This window comes from Mus musculus, chromosome X (assembly GCF_000001635.26).
Source record: "Mus musculus strain C57BL/6J chromosome X, GRCm38.p6 C57BL/6J".
Taxonomy (NCBI): domain Eukaryota; kingdom Metazoa; phylum Chordata; class Mammalia; order Rodentia; family Muridae; genus Mus; species Mus musculus.
In genome coordinates this window covers 48,256,934-48,275,249 of record NC_000086.7, presented here as the reverse complement: position 1 = coordinate 48,275,249, position 18,316 = coordinate 48,256,934, and the positions used below count along the sequence as shown (strand labels likewise).

Sequence of the window (18,316 nt, the reverse complement as noted above, 5' to 3'; positions counted from 1 at the left end):
ACGCTTTTTTTTCCGCTCAGTCCATCCACAGCAATATGAAATTGTCCTCCTCCCAGCTCACCTTTTGTTTCTTGGTTACCCAGTGGCTCAGCAGCCTGGTTGAGCTCAGATCTTTTCCTAAGGGATCTCCTTTTCTCCAATTCCTTCAACAACTCATCTTCCTCTGCCACTGGTTTGTCATTTTCCTCATTTTCAGGAAACTCATGGGCTGCAGACTCAGGCAGCTGTTCAGAGTCAGCCTGGATCTCATTTTCTTTTGCATCACGACTGCAACTCCTGAGCATCCACGGATTGGGTCCATCAGCCGTCTTCTGTACCTCATTCACTATGTCAGGAACGAGGGCTTCTTCCTCGTCAGCACCTCCCTCTTCCTCACTCTCTGACACAACTTGCAGCTTCTGGGTCAGTTCCTTGTTCTTAGCCAACTGCTCTTGCATAGCTTGGCGGGCCTAGAGGAAGGAGTGCCCCAGTGCAGGAGCTTTGTCATTACTGACCACAGAAATGACCAAGAACCTTGCTTGCCCCTCACTTCTTAAAGCGGCCTTTCTTTCCTCACGGGGTCTCACGAGGTAGCCCAGTCTGACCTTGAATGGGTCGTGCCTCAGCCTTTCTAGTGCTGGCTTCACAGGTAGGCAGCCCAAGATTTCTGCTCAAGCTGCAGCCTTTGTTTTTCCTCAGAGTGCTGGGAATGGAACCCTGGCCTTTAGCATGCTGGCTAAGTGCTCTCTATCACTGAGCTGGGAAGCCAGTTTTCCCATTCATTTGGTATTTCCTACTGGCATCTACTGTCTAAAGAGTACATGTACATTGTGTTAGCAGCATTGGAATAAAACGGAAAGACAACATATTCTTTTGTTGTTGTTGTTTTTCGAGACACGGGTTCTCTGTGTAGCCCTGGCTGTCCTGGAACTCACTCTGTAGACCAGGCTGTCCTCGAATTCAGAAATCTGCCTGCCTCTACCTCCCAAGTGCTGGGATTAAAGGCGTGCTCCACCATGCCCGGCTTAAGACAACATATTCTTAAGGAAACAACAGGTGAAATACAAAGATTAAAAAAAAACCAAGTTCCTCTCTCTTTTATTAGATCTGCCTTTCATCTTTTCCCACCTTTTTCTTGGTCAGTTTCTTCTCAGTCTTTAACCTTTTACTGACACCTCTATAGTCCTTTCCATTCATCCTTAAGGCTTTTCCAACTCTCCCTTTGCTGCCATCCTTCAGTACTGCTTGCCTTTTCCCTCCAATTCCATCACCTCTTGTCTTGTCCATCTCTTACCTCCAGGTCATATTTTGCCATAATGGCCTTTGACTTGGCCCATTTCCCACTGTTTTGATGCTTAAGGCTCATTCGCTCCTGGAAAGGAAGGACAGGATGAGACCTGAAACACATTCTAGGGACAGTTGTTGGCAAAGGTGTAGAAAGCAAGAGGCAATCTCACCATCATTCTGGCTTTTTCCATTTTTTCCAGTTCTTCCAATGCAGCATCTGGGTCAACTTTCCTCAGCTGCTCAAAATCTTTTAGGGCTTTCTTGGCCTTTCCCTTCTTCACAATTTTGTGGTATCTACAGGGTAAGAGGAGGTGGGAGCTTAGGCTTGGCTGAAACACTGAATGCCACAAGCAAAAGTGGCCATGCTATCCAAGGGGGTTCCTTATGCAGGTGCTAGAATGGCTATCGTAGAGCTGGCTGACTTGGAGGGAACCAGTATGGAACCTGCTGGGACTGACAGACTCTCAGACCCTTCAGACTTCTGCAGCGCACACTCTCCTGTTTCTACAGCTCTAAAGAGGAACAGAACAAGTTCCGCAGAGGCAAAATGGCCAAAGACAAGTCCTACTGGGTTCACCAGCTGTGGAAAGTCGGAGCTTGCTCTGCAGAACACTCCATGTTCTTTTGGAAGGAGAGAAAGTTACCAAACAGTCCTCTTGTTGGCAAAGTCAAGCATGAACGCTAAAGCCCGAGGAGTGCGTGTTACTGAAGCAGGCACAACTACAGGAGGTTGGTTAGGACAAGATGACCAGTCATTCCTACTCAGGACTTCTTTTCCATGACACTAACTGTCATGTTAAAAGTTCTCTTCAAAGAAGTCGTGATTAGCCACACCATTTTCTTCCAGGAGATCCATAGCTTCCTTACTTTTTACTTTTGATTTTCTTCATTCTTCGAGCCCTGGCTTCATAGTAGGACTGCAGAGCTCGGGCCCTCTGAAGCTCTGCTCTGCGAATCTTAGCCTACAACGAATGACATTGACAGTAACTCCCGGACTTGAAGTGAAATGCTGGGAGGTGCACAGCATGCCCCGGTGTGTGAAATGGTCTACAAACACCACTTACCTCTTCCAGGCTCATGGCTTTGAGGGAGGCCTTTTCCACAGGAGTCAGTAAAGGGTCTGTCACTGGCTGTTTGTTCTTATGGAGGAGGTTAAAAACTTCCTGTTCCAGTGGAGTTCTCGCCTTAAGGAGGTAACAAAGCATGTCAAATCTTAGTTTCAGAGGAATAGACAATACCTTATTTTATTCTGAATTTTAAACGTTCTCTGTCTTTTTTTTCTTGCCCCCTCCCCCCACTCTAAGATAAAGCTAGCCCTGGCTGGCCTGGAACTCACTATAGTCCAGGTTGTCACTGGAAGTCATGGTGCCTTCCTGTCTCAACTTCCCTAGTGCTGTGATTATAGGCAGGTGCTACTACACCCAGCTTGAATTTTTAAAATAATTCTAATTGAGACAATTTCCACAAGGACCCCAGGCACCCTTTTATAAATACTTGGGGGATCATTTCCCATTATGAGTGATCAGAAAACAGAACTCTACTTTCTTTAGACTCTAAGCACAGTACCCTTAAGTCAAAAGCTGGGAGGAGAGCAGCACCAGATTGTCATGTAAATGTTAAAAGTCCCAACTGTCAGAAGCCATGGCAATGCCTGCCTATAATCCTTGCACTTGGGAGACAAAGGCAGGATGGTACCTACAAGTTCAAGACCAGGCGGGGTGATAGAGCAAGCTTCTGACACAAAGAAAGTAAAAGATCCCGACAACGATAAATATATTTGAAACAAGCACTAATTAATTACCTTATAGCTGGGAATCTCAAGGTCTTATCATAAGCATCCTTTAAAGAATAGTTCTACAGGGAAGGAGATGTTAGATCTTAAGCATTATTTGCCATTGATCATATTAACTGGAAAAACCAACCCAGAGGAGAACTCAAGTTTTGAATGAGCTTCTGTTTTTCGGTAGTGCTGAGGCTTGAACTCAGGGCCTTTTGTGTGTGAGGTGAGGCAAGTGCTGTGCCACTGAGCTGTAACTCTGCCAAGCCCTCTTTTTTGTTTGTATGATACAGGGTGTTGCTATGTAGACCACAAACTTCTATCTTCGGCTTCCAAGTGCTGGCATTACCGGTATGGGCTACTATGTCTGACTCACAACTTTCTAGTCATTATGAACAAGACAAGAACAGTCATTCTTAGGTACATTTTCCTAGTCGTTTACTTTGTGGCAGGGCATGCTTTAATCCCCTGAGCATAAAAAGACATTGCTTCTTAAAAAATATGACCTTCATGTAATTATCTAGCTTTCTTGTAGATAAAATTTAACTCAACTCATTTTCTAACTCTGGCTCCAACTCCTTAGCTTCCATTTCTGCATGACGGGTAATATCTATGAAATAAATAAACTGTGCACCAGTCATTTCACACGTCAATCAAAAAACCCATTTGCTGCTTGACTGACATGGTGAGGATGACTAAAATAATCAGGCCAGTCACACCATGGTCCATCCTGACAAGGCACAGAGACAGCCTTAGGCAACAGCCACTTTCCAACCTCACACACATACTATGCACGTTTTCCTTCAGTGGCCACATGCATCATGGTCAGTATTAAACTTACAAATCTCTGAGCAAAGGCATAAATACACATCAGCACACGTTACACGGTGCTATTGATTCGCCATAAACCTATTCTACTGAATGGTAAAGGTGCATGTTCTCCCATTTTTAGTATCTGCAGCAGTGATCAATCACGGGCTACAAAGTGATTTATATTACAATGTTGTAATCGCCCTTCAAATTCAATTCAATTTGCTAACATTTATTGATTGTAGCTACATTCCAGGCACTTGTGAGGGGTGCTAGGACTACACAATTAATTAAGATAGATCCTGTCTTCATAGAGCTCAGAGCAAAGAGCTATAATATGCTATTAACAACATAACATTAATGGGTTAAATGTTATTCTATAACGGTAAGCACACAGGAAGGAACCATGAATTCTGATTAGGAGATGGGTGGATTAGACAGGGAAGGAAGTCACTTTTAGAGTCAGGCTTTGAGGCTTAAGCGCAATTCTTTCAGGAGTAGGACCAAACAGATGAGCAAACAAAAACACAGGTACCAGGAAATGAACGCTAACCAAGAACAAAGTGTTTAGCTGTGTTGTTCAGCACAGCTAAAACACTAGGCATTTTTATATTTTGTCCTCTAAGCAGAATGCCTTTGATGAATTTCAATTTAATTTTTACATTGATTGACTGTGTGTGTGTGTGTGTGTGTGCGCGCGCGCGTGCATGCGCACATGTATATACTCATGCCATGGTGCATAAGTGGAAGAAGTGGAAGTTACAGGACAACTTTTGGGAGTCAATTCTTTTCACCATGTAGGTCCTGAGGATAAAACTCAGGCTGTTGCCAGGCAGTGGTGGCGCACACCTTTAATCCCAGCACTTGGGAGGCAGAGGCAGGTGGATGTCAGGGATACATAGAGAAACTCTGTCTCGAAAAACGAAAAAAAAAAAAAAAAAAAAAAAAAAACAAAACCAAAAACTCACAACAACAAAAACCTCAGGCTGTTAGGCCTGCCAGCCAGCACCCTTACTTACTGAGCCGTTTTCCTGTCTCATGATGGATGCTAAGTAGGACAGTGGCAAACAACTGTGTTTCAAGATGGAAATCTTGATGGCTGTGAGGACCTTGACCAGGACAGCGGAAATGAAACTGAAGACAAAACAGGTACCTGCAGCCACCACATGTGCTAAGGGAATGATCCAGGTTGTCAACCTAGGTGATCAACTAGGGAGTTAGGCTGCTAACAGAATAAAGGTGGTGGTCAAGGCTTGGGAATCGAGAAATGTGAGGACCTGTTAGGACAGCACACAAGGAGACCCAGGAGATGCCTGCTTTGTCAGAGAGGCTGTGAGACTGGAGTGACACAGACTGAGAGTGACAGCCAACTCACAGAGGAACGATTAAAAGGCCCATGAAAAGCTGGTGAAGTAACAGAAGCCAAGGATGAGAGAGCCTAAGAATGTGGTATGTCAATGCGTTGTCAAATAGGAGGAGGACTCTGAGGGCTTCGGAGTACGGAATCTGGAGACAAGCAGCAGTGTGGCAAAGAGAGACTGCAGGAAGGGGGGAGCGAGAAAGCGGCTCTTCCCAAAGCATGCCCCCACCAGGTGACAGCGACATTTGCTTACTTTTGTAAAAGCTTAGAACAGAACTTACTCCCCCCGCTTTTTTTCTATCTTCAACTTTAACCTTTTTTAGTTGGAGGCAGAATTGTTGCTGAATTGTTCTGGCTGGTTGGACCTTTCAAACTTCCTGCCTTGCTCTCCCAAACAGTTAGGATTACAGGCCTGTGCTATCCTGCCCAGCCCTACGTTCCTTGAATCTGCCTTGAACCAGAAATCCTCTGTCTTACCCTCCTAAGTGCAGGAATTGAAGGCAAGCGCACTACGCCTAGGCAAACGATCCCTTTTCTGAGATGGGTCGCAGGGCACTCCTGTTTCCCAAGTGCTAGGATTGCAGGAAAAAGCTATGATATGCAGCCTAGCACTTCACTTTTTATAAAAATCAGTTAGTGGTTCAGGTTAGGTCCACCAGATGTATTCATTCTTTGCTCACAGCCTTTAAAAGAAGAACCAGGTATGGTGGTGCATGCCTGCAATTCCAGGACCCTGAGAGGTTGGTGCAAAGAATCAAGGCTAGCCCATGCAAGATGCTGCTTCAAAACAAAACAGTGAGTGTACATTGTGAATCTTCAATCTCCAGTAGGGATACTACTCATCATTTATTCTCTCTCTCCCCTTTCCCATTTCTGTCTTTGAGATAGGGTCTCACTGTGTAGCCCTGTGTAGCCCTGGTTAGCCCGGAACTCAAGAGGATCCACCTGCCTCTGTATCCTAGGTGCTGGGATTAAAGACATGCATCACCACGTGTAGACTTCACCCAGCAATTTCTAATGAACTCCAAGAGCATATTGAGACAAAGGATTAATGGGGACCACCTCAGGAAATGCAGGTGGTGACCGAAAGGAAGGAGAGATGAGGTAGAAGTTACCTTATGTCCTTTACAGCACTTTGCACTTTACAAATGCTTTTCTCCTGCGTTGTCTCAATTCTCTTCAGCTGGAGTTGAATGCAATTTTACAAAGCAAACCCCAAACTACAGTGCAGGCTTTTGATTGTCCACTCCCAGAATCTTGATTTATTATGCTCTTTGGTACTCTGAACTCCTGATTTTCGAGAAAAGAACTGGAAGCTGGTAGGCTTAACTCCTTCCTTTATCCTCTGTACCATACTAGCCCAGGTTCTTGGGGTAAGTACAGCTCATAGGCCTGCTCACCGAGGAAGGGGCTGTGCCTTTCTCAGTGGAGTCTGCTCCACCAACATGGTACCTTTCCTGTTACCTCCCAGATTACACACTCAGTTGGAAAAAGCAAGGTGCAAACAGTGCGTAAACGCCGGAGCAGTGGTGGGGCACGCCTTTAATCCCAGCACTTGGGAGGCAGAGGCAGGTGGATTTCTGAGTTCCAGGCCAGCCTGGTCTACAGAGTGAGTTCTAGGACAGCCACGGCTACACAGAGAAACCCTGTCTCGACGCCCACCCCCCCCAAAAAAAAAACAGCATGTAAACTATTACTTTCTCCATCAAAAAACAGGTAAAAACCATGAATATATAAATAAACCTCTAAATCAACAAATAAAAATTGAGATGGGGTGGGGTGAGACATTACTATGTATCTTCTACACTTTATTTGTTGTTGTAAATGTTTGAGACAGGGTTTCTCCGTGGAGCCCTGGCTGTCTTGGAACTCGCTCTGTAGACCAGGCTGGCCGCAAATTCAGAGATCTGCCTGCCTCTGCCTCCCAAGTGCTGGGATTAAAGGCGTGCGCCACCACCGCTACTTTGGCATATTTATAACCCATCTCCTTTTCATGTAGAAAAGGATCCTAGAAAAAGAATGCTAGTGACTTCAAAAATACCACCAGAAAACAGAACTCAAATCCTTAAGAAATGATTATGTTTAGTTATACTGCAAGCAATGCAATTTTATCTAGCTTTGATTAGCTCAACTTCCTGACATAAAAAGACACTTATCATTTCTGGATTTGGTTTTTGTTTTTGTTTTTTTTTTGTTTTTAAGAAAACAGAGAAATATGAAGAAGGTCTGTCTATCTGTCTGTCTGTCTATCTATCTATCTATCTATCTATCTATCTATCTATCTATCTATCTATCTATCTATGGTTTAGGTATCTATCTATGGTTTAGGTAATGTTTGCTTTGACTATTTTTTCTTGAACACAGACCAGTCTAGCAGAGACTCCATACCAATGGTCTACTAGGAAAGTCGGCTGGCTGTTCTGAAGTTGTTCATATAGTAAATATTAGAGACTCTACGGATCAAATTTAATTTTGCCAAGAGTGTAAATGGCATTCTACTTGAACCCCATCGTTCACTACCAATGTAATTTCATTTGTAAGGAGATTTCACAACCACTAAAATGGGAAGAATGTCAAATAATAAAGAAGAGCTAGTACATTAAAACTCATCTGGGCTGGCGAGATGGCTCAGTGGGTAAGAGCACCGACTGCTCTTCCGAAGGTCCTGAGTTCAAATCCCAGCAACCACATGGTGGCTCACAACCACCCGTAATGAGATCTGATGCCCTCTTCTGATGTGTCTGAAGATAGAAACAGTGTACTTATGTATTCCTGTCAACTTAGTCATGAGTTTCTTGCTGAAGTTGTCATTAAAGAGTAATATATATAATCACAAAATAAAACTAAGGGATAAGAAAGAAAACACAGAGGCCGGAGAGATGCTCAGTGGTTAAGAGCACTGGCTGCTCTTCCAGTGGACCTGAGTTCAATTCCCAGCAACCACTTGGCAGCTTATACATGTCTAACTCCAGTTCTAGGGCTTCTGACATCCTCACACAGACATACATGCAGGCAAAACACCAAGAACATAAGTAAAAATCAATTATATAAAAGAAAAAAAAACCTTAGTATGTTCCCTTTATCTTGGCAATTGTCCTAGTTTGGATTCCATCGCTGTGAAGAGATACCATGACCAAAGGCAACTCAAATAAAGCAAACGTTCAACTGGCTGGCTTACAGTTTCAGAGGTTCAGTCCATTATCATCATGGCAGGAAGCATGGCGGTGTGCAGGCAGACATGGTGCTGGAGGAGCCGAGGATTCTACATTTTGATCCGAAGGCAAACAGGAGAAGACTGTCTTCTTCAGGGCAGAGCTTGAGCATAGGACCTTAGAGCCCACCCCCATATTGAGGCACTTCCTCTAACAAGGCCACACCTCTTAATAGTGTCATTCCCATTGGCCAAGCATATTTAAACAACCACATTCTACTCCCTGGCCCCCACAGACTTGTTCAAACACATGAGTCTATGGGGGCCATGCTTAGCCATAGCACATGTAATGCAAAATACATTTTGTCCCAATTCAAAGTCCCATAGTCTAGAACAGTCTCAACAATGTTTAGAAGTCCAAAGTTAAAAGTCTCTTCTGAGATTCTGGCAATCTCTTAACTGTAAAATCCCCTATAAAATCAAAATCAAAAAGCAGATCACTTTTTACATTTGCTAGATACTTCTAGTATCACAGGATTTACATTACCATTCCAAAATGTCATAATGTGGAAATACCAGACCAAGCAAGACCAAAACTGAGCTGGCCAAACTCCAAACTGCATCTCCATGTCTGATGTCCAACTTCTTTCAGATTTATTAATAACTGCAGCACAATTCCTTTTTTGGGGCTGGTTCCACGCCCTGTTAGCAGCTTTCCTCGGCAGTTAGCCCATGGCTCTGGCATCTCTAACATTTTAGGGTCTCCAAGGCAACTTCAACTTCACAGCTTCTTATTCCTATGTCTGGGATCCACACATGATCTTCTGGGCTCCTCCAAAGGGCTGTGTCACTTCTCCAGTCCTGTTCTCTAGCACTCTAGGCTCTGGTTGACTCCACTCCACTGCTGTTGCTGTTCTTGGTGATCATCTCACGGTACTGGCATCTCCAATATGCTGGGGTCTTCTGCTGCAACTGAGCTTCACCAATAGCCTCTCATAGGCTCTCTTTATGGTGCCAAGCCTCAATTCCTTTGCATGACCCCTTCAGTCCTGGGCTGTCAACTGCAACTGGGACTGTACCTTCACCAATGGCCTTTCCTGGCCTCCCACAGTGCTAAGCCTCAGCTGCTCTCCATGATCATTTCATACCTTCAAAACCAGTACTAACTGAGTGATTACCAAGTTTGCGTGCTAGCACGATGTCTATCTCTGGAACACAGCTTCTTTGTGCTCCCAGAAAAGACTTCCCACAAGATTTCACTTCAGTGATGCTGGTCTCTCTTTTTTTTTTTTTCTCTTTTTTTCTTCTTTTTCTTTCTTTTTTCTTTTTTTTTTTTTTCTGAGACAGGGTTTCTCTGTATAGCCCTAGCTGTCCTGGAACTCACTTTGTAAACCAGGCTGGCCTCAAACTCAGAAATCCGCCTGCCGGGCTCCCAATGGAGGAGCTAGAGAAAGAACCCAAGGAGCTAAAGGGATCTGCAACCCTATAGGTGGAACAACATTATGAACTAACCAGTACCCTGGAGCTCTTGACTCTAGCTGCATATGTAACAAAAGATGGCCTAATGGGCCATCACTGGAAAGAGAGGCCCATTGGACACGTAAACTTTGTATGCCCCAGTACAGGGGAACACCAGGGCCAAAAAGGGGGAGTGGGTGGGTAGGGGAGTGGGGGTGGGTGGGTATGGGGGACTTTTGGTATAGCATTGGAAATGTAAATGAGCTAAATACCTAATAAAAATGGAAAAAAAAAAAAAAAAAAAAAAAGAAATCCGCCTGCCTCTGCTTCCCAAGTGCTGGGATTAAAGGTGTGCGCCACCACTACCCAGCAAGCTGGTCTCTTCTTAATCACCACTAAATTCTTAGCTCCAGCTAACCAACATCAATTGTCCCAGTAGTTCCTTCTATTTTTCACTCTAAAGCCAGAGTGACATGGCCGAAGCTGCTGGGTTCTGCTACTTGCTGGGGCTGGAACATGGCCCTCTTGTTCTATTACCTCACCAGAAGCTTTCTGTTTTCCAATGGTTCCTTCACTGCCTAAGCTTGGCTGCTCTGTGGCTGATCTTGAACTCTGAGCTCTGCATGCTTGTCTCCTGAGTTTTCAGATTAAAGGTGTACCACCACACCTGGACCTAAACTCTTCTTTACCTAGAACTTGCTCTGTAGCAGGCTGGCCTTGAACTCAGAGATCTGTGTACCTTTCTCTTGGAATTAAAGGGGAGTACCATATTCCTGGACATAAGCTTTAATTTCTTTTCACAAGATCTGTATAAGTTCTGGATTGTAGTTCATTCCAGATATAGTCAAGTTGACAACCTTGAATCTCCATCACAACCCACCCCTTGTCAACTGGACACACAACTATATCTCCTTTTGTCCAAATGAAATAACCAGGTCATAATAAAGCCTAACATAACTACCCCTCATATAACTGCAAACACAGAAGGAATAAACTTAGCTAGGTGGAATCTTGCTCTCAAGTTACCACCCCCTCAATCCATTTAATATCTTTGAATACAGGATTTAGCTCCATTTCACTTCCTGATGCCCCTTTAATATTTGAACCATACATTTTACATTTTTCCTTTCTCAGTTTGCTCTGTCTGATCAAAGGCTCTTCATAAGAGTGAACCACAGGGCAGAGATTATGCTAGATTTGAGATGCCATTTTGAGATTTCCTTTGTAATTCATCTAAATCTCTTCACTTTAGCCTCAGGCAGACTCTTCAGACAGGGAAGCATGGCAGCTTGGAGACAGACACGGTGCTAGAGGAGTCAAGAGTTCTATATCTTAATCCAAAAGCAGCCAGGAGGAGACTGTCTTCTGCAGGCAGCCTGGAAGACGGTCTGTTTCCCACTGGGTGGACCTCAAAGCTCACCCCACAGTGATGTACTTCCTCCAACAAGACCACACCTTCTAACAGTGCCACTTCCCATGGGCCAAGCGTATTCAAACCACCACAGCAATCATATGCTAGGATTATAGGTTATGTATCACTGTGCCCTTCTCTTTGCGGTGAGATGTTTTAAAACTGAAACTAATAAAGCCATGCTTTAAATACAAGGATAACAAACAAAATGACTACAGAGCTACTGTGTGGCTTGGCTATTACCTGACAATTAGAATATAGTATCTTTTCTTTCTTTTTCTGACCACTAAATAAAATGACATATGCTGGCATAATCTACTCATTCAAACTGGATGAAGGTTCTGGTTGAATCCTCAAGGTTCGCTCTCATTGTGTTGCACTCACCTTCCACTCACGAAACACATGTTCCATGGGAGCAAAAGAAGATGGCTCCTTCTCTAGAGGAAAAACCAGCTGCTCTGCTTCCCGGTTCTTCTGAACAACAGAATCCCATTTGGAGAGGGTTTGTGAAGTTTTACTGAATGCCACTTCTCTGTGGATCTAAACCAGGCAAAGTACATAAAAGGAAAGGGTCAAGAAATCCCATATCAAACTCAATAGAATAACAAGACACCTGGAGGCAATGTTTCTTAACTCATCCCTGTCTCACTAATCAGAAGCCTAGAGATGAACTTCCCTACTTTCGAAGACTTCAGCTGCCCCTAGTTTATCTTCCCTTCTCAGTTCAAGGTCTTCTTCCCTTTAATGGACCACTTTCTTTCTTTCTTTTTTTTTTTAAATATTTATTTGTTTATTATATGTAAGTACAGTGTAGTTGTCTTCAGACGCCCCAGAAGAGGGCATCAGATCTCATTACAGATGGTTGTGAGCCACCATGTGGTTGCTGGGATTTGAACTCAGGACCTTCATAAGAGCAGTTAGTGCTCTTAACCGTTGAGCCATCTCTCCAGCCCAATGGACCACTTTCTATGTAACTTACCTGTTCAACCTCTCTTTTGTGAAGAGGTAATTCCAGAGTCTTCTTCGATTTGACTCTACTCAGTTGCTTTTTGACAGCAGCCAATGATGATGAAGGTTTAAGAGGTCCAAGCAGATCAGAAAGGGCCAATTTTTCTCCAGATCCTGTGCAAAGGCCAATTTTGTGGTCAGTTTTGGAAGTGAGACAAAACTCTCAATAGAATATAGGGAATGAAAAAAAAAAAAAAAGAATATAGGGAATAGCCTGGCAAATGTATGGGGAAGTATAAAGAATTCTTGCTTCAATCCTTTATTCCTAGCTATAGTGACACCTCTAGTTCACACCTGTGAATCAATTCAATTAGCTGACTAGTAGCATCACTATTAACTGTTCTGAGAGGTTCCACTGGTAATATTAGGAGCACAAAACTCATTCAAACTACCTAAGTTCAGAACAGGGTGAAAAAAAAATGGTTATCTACACATAGCAGTTATACTGCTTACTGGAGTCCCCCCTTTTTTAGTGGGGGCAAACAGTATCAGCTATGGCTGGGCTATAACTTGCTATATAGATCAGGCCAGGCTGATCTTGAACTCGCATGGATCAACCTACTTCTGCCTCCTGAGTGCTAAGAATAAAAGGTATAAGCCATCACATATGGTAGATCATGTATTTTTGTTTGTTTGTTTTTTAAAACATTTATTCATATAGTATACAGTGTTCTGCTCAGAAGAAGGCATCAGATCCCATTACAGATGGTTGTGAGCCACCATGTGGTTGCTAGGAACTGAACTTAGGACCTCTGATAGAGCAGTCAGTGTTCTTAACCAATGAACCATCTCTCCAGCCTTGATCATGTATTTTTAATAAGTGTTATACTATCCTTTTACCCTCCTCCCAACTCAGGGGATAGAAATGTGCTCTTGGGAGGTGGGGTACATTAAACATAAGATGCCTTTCCAAGACTTAGTATGCATTCATTCTTTAGTTATTTTTTTTCTGGACACGGAGTCAATAAGGCTAAAAAATGTATGACACCTCTCCCTAGGTCAGCCATGTAAGGATCTGTCACCATGTTTCCTCTCTGTGGAGGACTGGGATTCTGTGGCTCGAGCCTCTGCCCTATGACATGCTGCATCGGGAAGAACCATAAGGAAGATAATGATGGTTCAGAAACCAGAAATTTAAATAACAACAACAACAACAACAACAACCCCTCCTATAGGTTAAAGACGACAACAGTTAAAGACGACAACATCAACCCTGCAACATCAGTGCTGGAGGAAAAGGTCACCACCGCGGTGACAGATCCTTACATGGCCTTAACTGGTCCTGGAGGGAAACTTCCTGCTGGAGTGGATGGTGCAGCAGAGACTCAATCACCCAACTGTACAGTGGCACAATGCTTAACCATAAGTGGATATGATGTCCCAGGGCAGAGTGCTACCCAAGGGGGCCTTCCTCTTCTCTGAGAAGGGAAGGGGGCAGTGAGGGTTTGTAAGGGTGGGACTGGGAGGGGGAGGGCTGTGATCAGGATGTAAAGTGAATAAATAAAAAAATTAACGGAAAAGAAAAGAAGTCTAGGGGCACAGTATTCTTGAGCCCTCACTAGTGCTGTCAGTAATGCAGCTGCTTTTGGGTCATTCTAGCTCCTATAAGTAACCCTTTACCCATATTCCTGTTAGTCACCCCAACATAAAGTCTGGTTTGCCCACACTGAACAATTCTAATAAAGCTCTAATCAAGTCTAAGAGCCAGCCGGGCGTGGTGGTGCATGACTTTAATCCCAGCACTTGGGAGGCAGAGGCAGGCGAATTTCTGAGTTCGAGGCCAGCCTGATCTACAAAGTGAGTTCCAGGACAGCCAAGGCTATACAGAGAAACCCTGTCTCGAAAAACAAGAAACAAAACAAAACAAGACTAAGAGCCAAGATATTGTGTTGGGGGAAAGCTTTTCTACACAAAAATTGATTTCCTCAAGTTCCAGTGGAATACCTGCAGTTCTAACTCAGGCATCACGAGAGAACTGATATACAAACACAACTATGAACACTAAAGAGCTATACATATACAACAGCTAAGCTGGTACAAGGAAGCTACCATCACTTTATATAGCACATACACTTAATCCCAGTGCTTGGGAGGCAGAGGCAGGCGGACCTCTGTGAGTTCAAGGACAGCCTGGTCTACAGAGTGAGTTCCAGGACAGCCAGGGTCACAAACACTGTGTCTCCAAAATGAAAGGAAGAAAGAAAGAAAAAAAATTCAAGTCACTTTATGCAATAAGCATTTTACTGAGCTCCGCAGGAGGTACTGATCTTAGCATGCTTCATGAGACTACCCTTAACCCATTCTCACAGGTAAATATTTATGGTTTCATGCATAAATACCTTTTTAAAACTTACTTACCTTCAGAACTAACATTAAACTCAGACACTTTTAGACCAGCCTCAGATCTCTCAGGCAATTTCCACCTGAAATTAGGGGAGAAATGATATCATAGAAATAAACACATTTACAAGGGGAACACTAACACTTTCATTACTATGTTTCTAAGGTGCTGGAATCTAGGGTTTCATATATGCTATGCTGGTGCAGTACTAGTGAGCTACACCTTTAAGTACAACATTTCTTTTTTCAAAGGCAGCTTTGCCTTTATAGCCCCGCCCCCAACGGTCTGCTTTTGTCACTGAGCAACCAAACTATTCCTAAACATTATAACCTGATCCATATCTCATCTTTTAATATAGATTCAGCCCTTGAAAAATACAATGTTGTACAAGGAAAAGATCTAAGCACGACTGGATTTGAACCCAGGACTTGTGACTTACAAATGATTGACCATGGAGATAAAATTTAATTCCCTTCTTTAATGGGGTTAGTATGGATTCAGTGCTTCAAAAGACTATAGGTAAATTAAAGCTCCCAAAGTGAAATGTTCTAATATAATTATAGCGATAAGGAAAGTAGCCAACAATCATATAGTTTTTTTTTTTTAAACTATACGCTACACACAGGTGCTAGGATTGTTACAAGAGACAATAAAAGTCTCAGAAACAGCCAGTTATAGTCAGCAAGACGGCATAAGAGGTAAAGGCCATTGCTGCCAAGCAAAACTATTTGAGTTTGATCCTCCACATGGTGGAAAGAACGAACGTCTACACGTTGCCCTGTCATGTCCACTTGTGCTACAGAGCATATGTATACCCACACACAGAAAGAAAGAGCGAGCTAATTATAAGATACCCAACTCACTGGGCCCTTACCTATTTTTTCCACTAAGGGAACCAATTGCTTCCAGAAGTTTTTGATGCTTTCTTTCTCCATCACTGTCCCCCTAGACACAGAAAAGGAAACTCCATCAGGGCAATGAAAGGAGGGAAGAGACAACTTGGAAACAAGTCCATATAAAAATGTTGGTTCTGGTTGGTAGAGAAGAGGGGAATCCGATGAGATATTGTATGTAAACACCCTAATTACAAAGCTGGAATTGGAATTAGGAATTGTTTCAGAATCCAAACATGATCTTCACAAGCAATGTGAATCCTTGGTAACTTGGGAGCTAATGCCCTGATTTATTTTTTGAAGATTTATTTATTTATTTTATGTGAGTACACTGTAGCTGTACAGATGGTTGTGAGCTTTCATGTGGTTGTTGGGAATTAAATTTTTAGGACATCTGCTCGCTCTGGTCGGCCCCCACTCACTCTGGTCAACTCTGCTCACTCAGTCCCTGCTTGCTCCGGCCCAAAGATTTATTTATTATTACACATAAGTACACTGTAGCTGACTTCAGATGCACCAGAAGAGGGTGTCAGACCTCATTATGGGTGGTTGTGAGCCATCATGTAGTTGCTGGGATTTGAACTCGGGACCTTCAGAAGAGAAGTCAGTGCTCTTACCCATTAAGCCAGCTCACCAGCCCTAATATCCCAGCTAAACAGCTAAAAATACTGTTTTTACAAAAAGTGTTTCTTAGCTGGGCAGTGGTGGCGCACGCCTTCGATCCAAGCACTTGGGAGGCAGAGGCAGGCAGATTTCTGAGTTCAAGGCCAGCCTGGTCTACAAAGTGAGTTCTTGGACAGCCAGGGTTATACAGAGAAACCCTGTCTCGAAAAGCCAAAAAAAAAAAAAAAAAAAAAAAAAAAAAAAAAAGATACAAAAAGTGTTTTTCATACAGAAACACTGAAAAATAGTTCAATTCATAGCCACAGTTATCGAAGTGTTTCCCCTCCCCCCAGGAGAAAACTCCCACTACCCTTTTTGAGACAGGGTCTCACTATGTAACCCTGGTTAGTCTGGAACTTGCCTTTTAGACCAGGCTGGCCTCAAAATCATAGAGAGCTACCAGGCTCTGCTTCCCATGTGTTGGTATTAAAATAGTTCACAGAGAAAGAGGAAAAACAATGTAAGTAGTTTTGTCAGGGGAATAGGTTTAAAATTCAGATAGCATCAGATCAAGTTCCAGGATAGCCAGAGCTGTATAACCCTGCCTTGAAAACCAGAAAAAAAAAAAAAAAAAAAAGATAGCATATGTTAGAGTTTTAGTAACCTTCTTTACACGCACACATTTTTATTCCCCTTTCCTCTCCAGGAGTGTTTTGTTCACCCTAATTTTGAATCCGTTCAACAGCTGTCACCTACCTCATCTTCACTGGCACTCAAGGGGTAGTTGCTTGTCAAATCCATTAGATCATCCTGCTGGCTCAAAGCCAGAAGGCTGTTTTAAAAAGGCAACACAGAAACATTAGCACATGAAATAACTCTTCTTTTAAACCAGCAGTTCTCAACCTGTGGGTCAAAACCCACAGGGGTGTGTGTGTGTGTGGGGGGGGCAAAAGGTCCATTCCCATGGGTCATGTGTCAGATATCCCGCATTTCAGACATTATTCATGTTACAATTCATAACAGTAGCAAAAGTGCAGTTATGAAGAAGCAAGGAAAGTAATTTTATGGTTTATGTTTTGGGAGGTGGTCATGAACCCCAGAACATGAGGAACTGTAGTAAAGGGTTGAGCAGCACTAGGAAGGTGGAGAACTATTGATCTAAACAAATATCTGTTTGCTCAGTTCTGAGTATTCTTATCTGAGAAGAGGTGCAAAAAAACAAAACAGAAGGTAATTAGTTAAAGTGTTTTTAGAAGGGGGTCAGGCATCACTTCCAAGATGACAATATCGGCATGGGAAAGACAACACTGGTTAGTGGCTGACCCTGCACTTCTGTTACTTACTATGCTTCAATTTCCCACTGACGCTACTGCTGTCTTTTGAGGCAAAGGCAGTTTCCTATTAACTATTTAAACGTGTATTTTATTTTATTTTTTGAGACAAGAGTTGTTCGGTGTAACCTTAGCTGTCCTGGAACTCGCTTTGTAGACCAGCCTGACCTCACACTTGGAGATTGGCTTGCTTTTACCTCCCAAGTGCTGAGATTAAAGGCGTGTGCCGCCACCAACTGGGAAACCTTTTAAACATTCGAAAACATTCTATTAATGCTTCTATGGATCTCCCACCGGTCAGGTGCCTTGATTAAGTGCAACTTATTAAAAATGTAATCTTGATAATTTGTTCGCATAACTGAGGACGTAGGGTAATGGTTGAAACCAACTGTATAAATGGGTGTTTAAGGTGATTAGAATTTAGGAAAAACCTACTATTACTTAACAGTGGATCTCGGTATTTACTAAGCAAACATTACCAAAGCGACTACATTTAGATTTTTCTAACGTTGAGGGGTAACATGAAATACCTGTTAGGTCTGGCACAACTTGGCACTCTCACAGACGGCGCATGTTGCGCGTGGCAGAGGCAGAAAATGCGCACGTGACAAATAAAGGGAAATCAATAGTAACTTTGCCAAGAGTCGGACGACCATCAGACCTAACAGCGATGCAACTTAAGAGCCGAGAAACTGAGGAGCAAAGCCAATTTAAATTAAGGGACTTTAGGATTCCTAGCCGATACATTAACTACTGGCAGGGTTTGGGGAGGCGAATCTCTAACAAACAGCAGTTCGGCTTCCACTTCCCTAAATACAGGAAATTCAGCCCTCAAAAATACCCGGGAATCTCCTTTCCCTTTTACGTCTTACCCCTTCGTAGCTTTGATAGAGTTCATCGCTGTCGC

General features: G+C 43.1%; 1 protein-coding gene across 2 annotated transcripts in view; it reads right to left on the bottom strand.

Annotated features, from left to right (window-relative positions):
- The window catches only part of Utp14a (UTP14A small subunit processome component), a 25,517-nt gene extending 7,201 nt beyond the window's left edge, over positions 1-18,316 (bottom strand). The window contains exons 1-11 of one of the 2 annotated variants that reach the window (NM_028276.1): positions 18,282-18,316; positions 16,835-16,910; positions 15,457-15,527; positions 14,600-14,664; positions 12,213-12,355; positions 11,618-11,773; positions 2,331-2,450; positions 2,134-2,228; positions 1,437-1,560; positions 1,274-1,351; positions 62-449 (exon numbers count right to left, since the gene is read on the bottom strand). In NM_028276.1, coding sequence (NP_082552.1) covers positions 62-449; positions 1,274-1,351; positions 1,437-1,560; positions 2,134-2,228; positions 2,331-2,450; positions 11,618-11,773; positions 12,213-12,355; positions 14,600-14,664; positions 15,457-15,527; positions 16,835-16,910; positions 18,282-18,307 — 1,342 coding nt within the window. In that variant the 5' untranslated portion in view covers positions 18,308-18,316. Of the gene's footprint in view, positions 1-61; positions 450-1,273; positions 1,352-1,436; positions 1,561-2,133; positions 2,229-2,330; positions 4,805-11,617; positions 11,774-12,212; positions 12,356-14,599; positions 14,665-15,456; positions 15,528-16,834; positions 16,911-18,281 lie in introns of those variants that run through there. The other variant, XM_017318627.2, reaches the window with a different exon arrangement.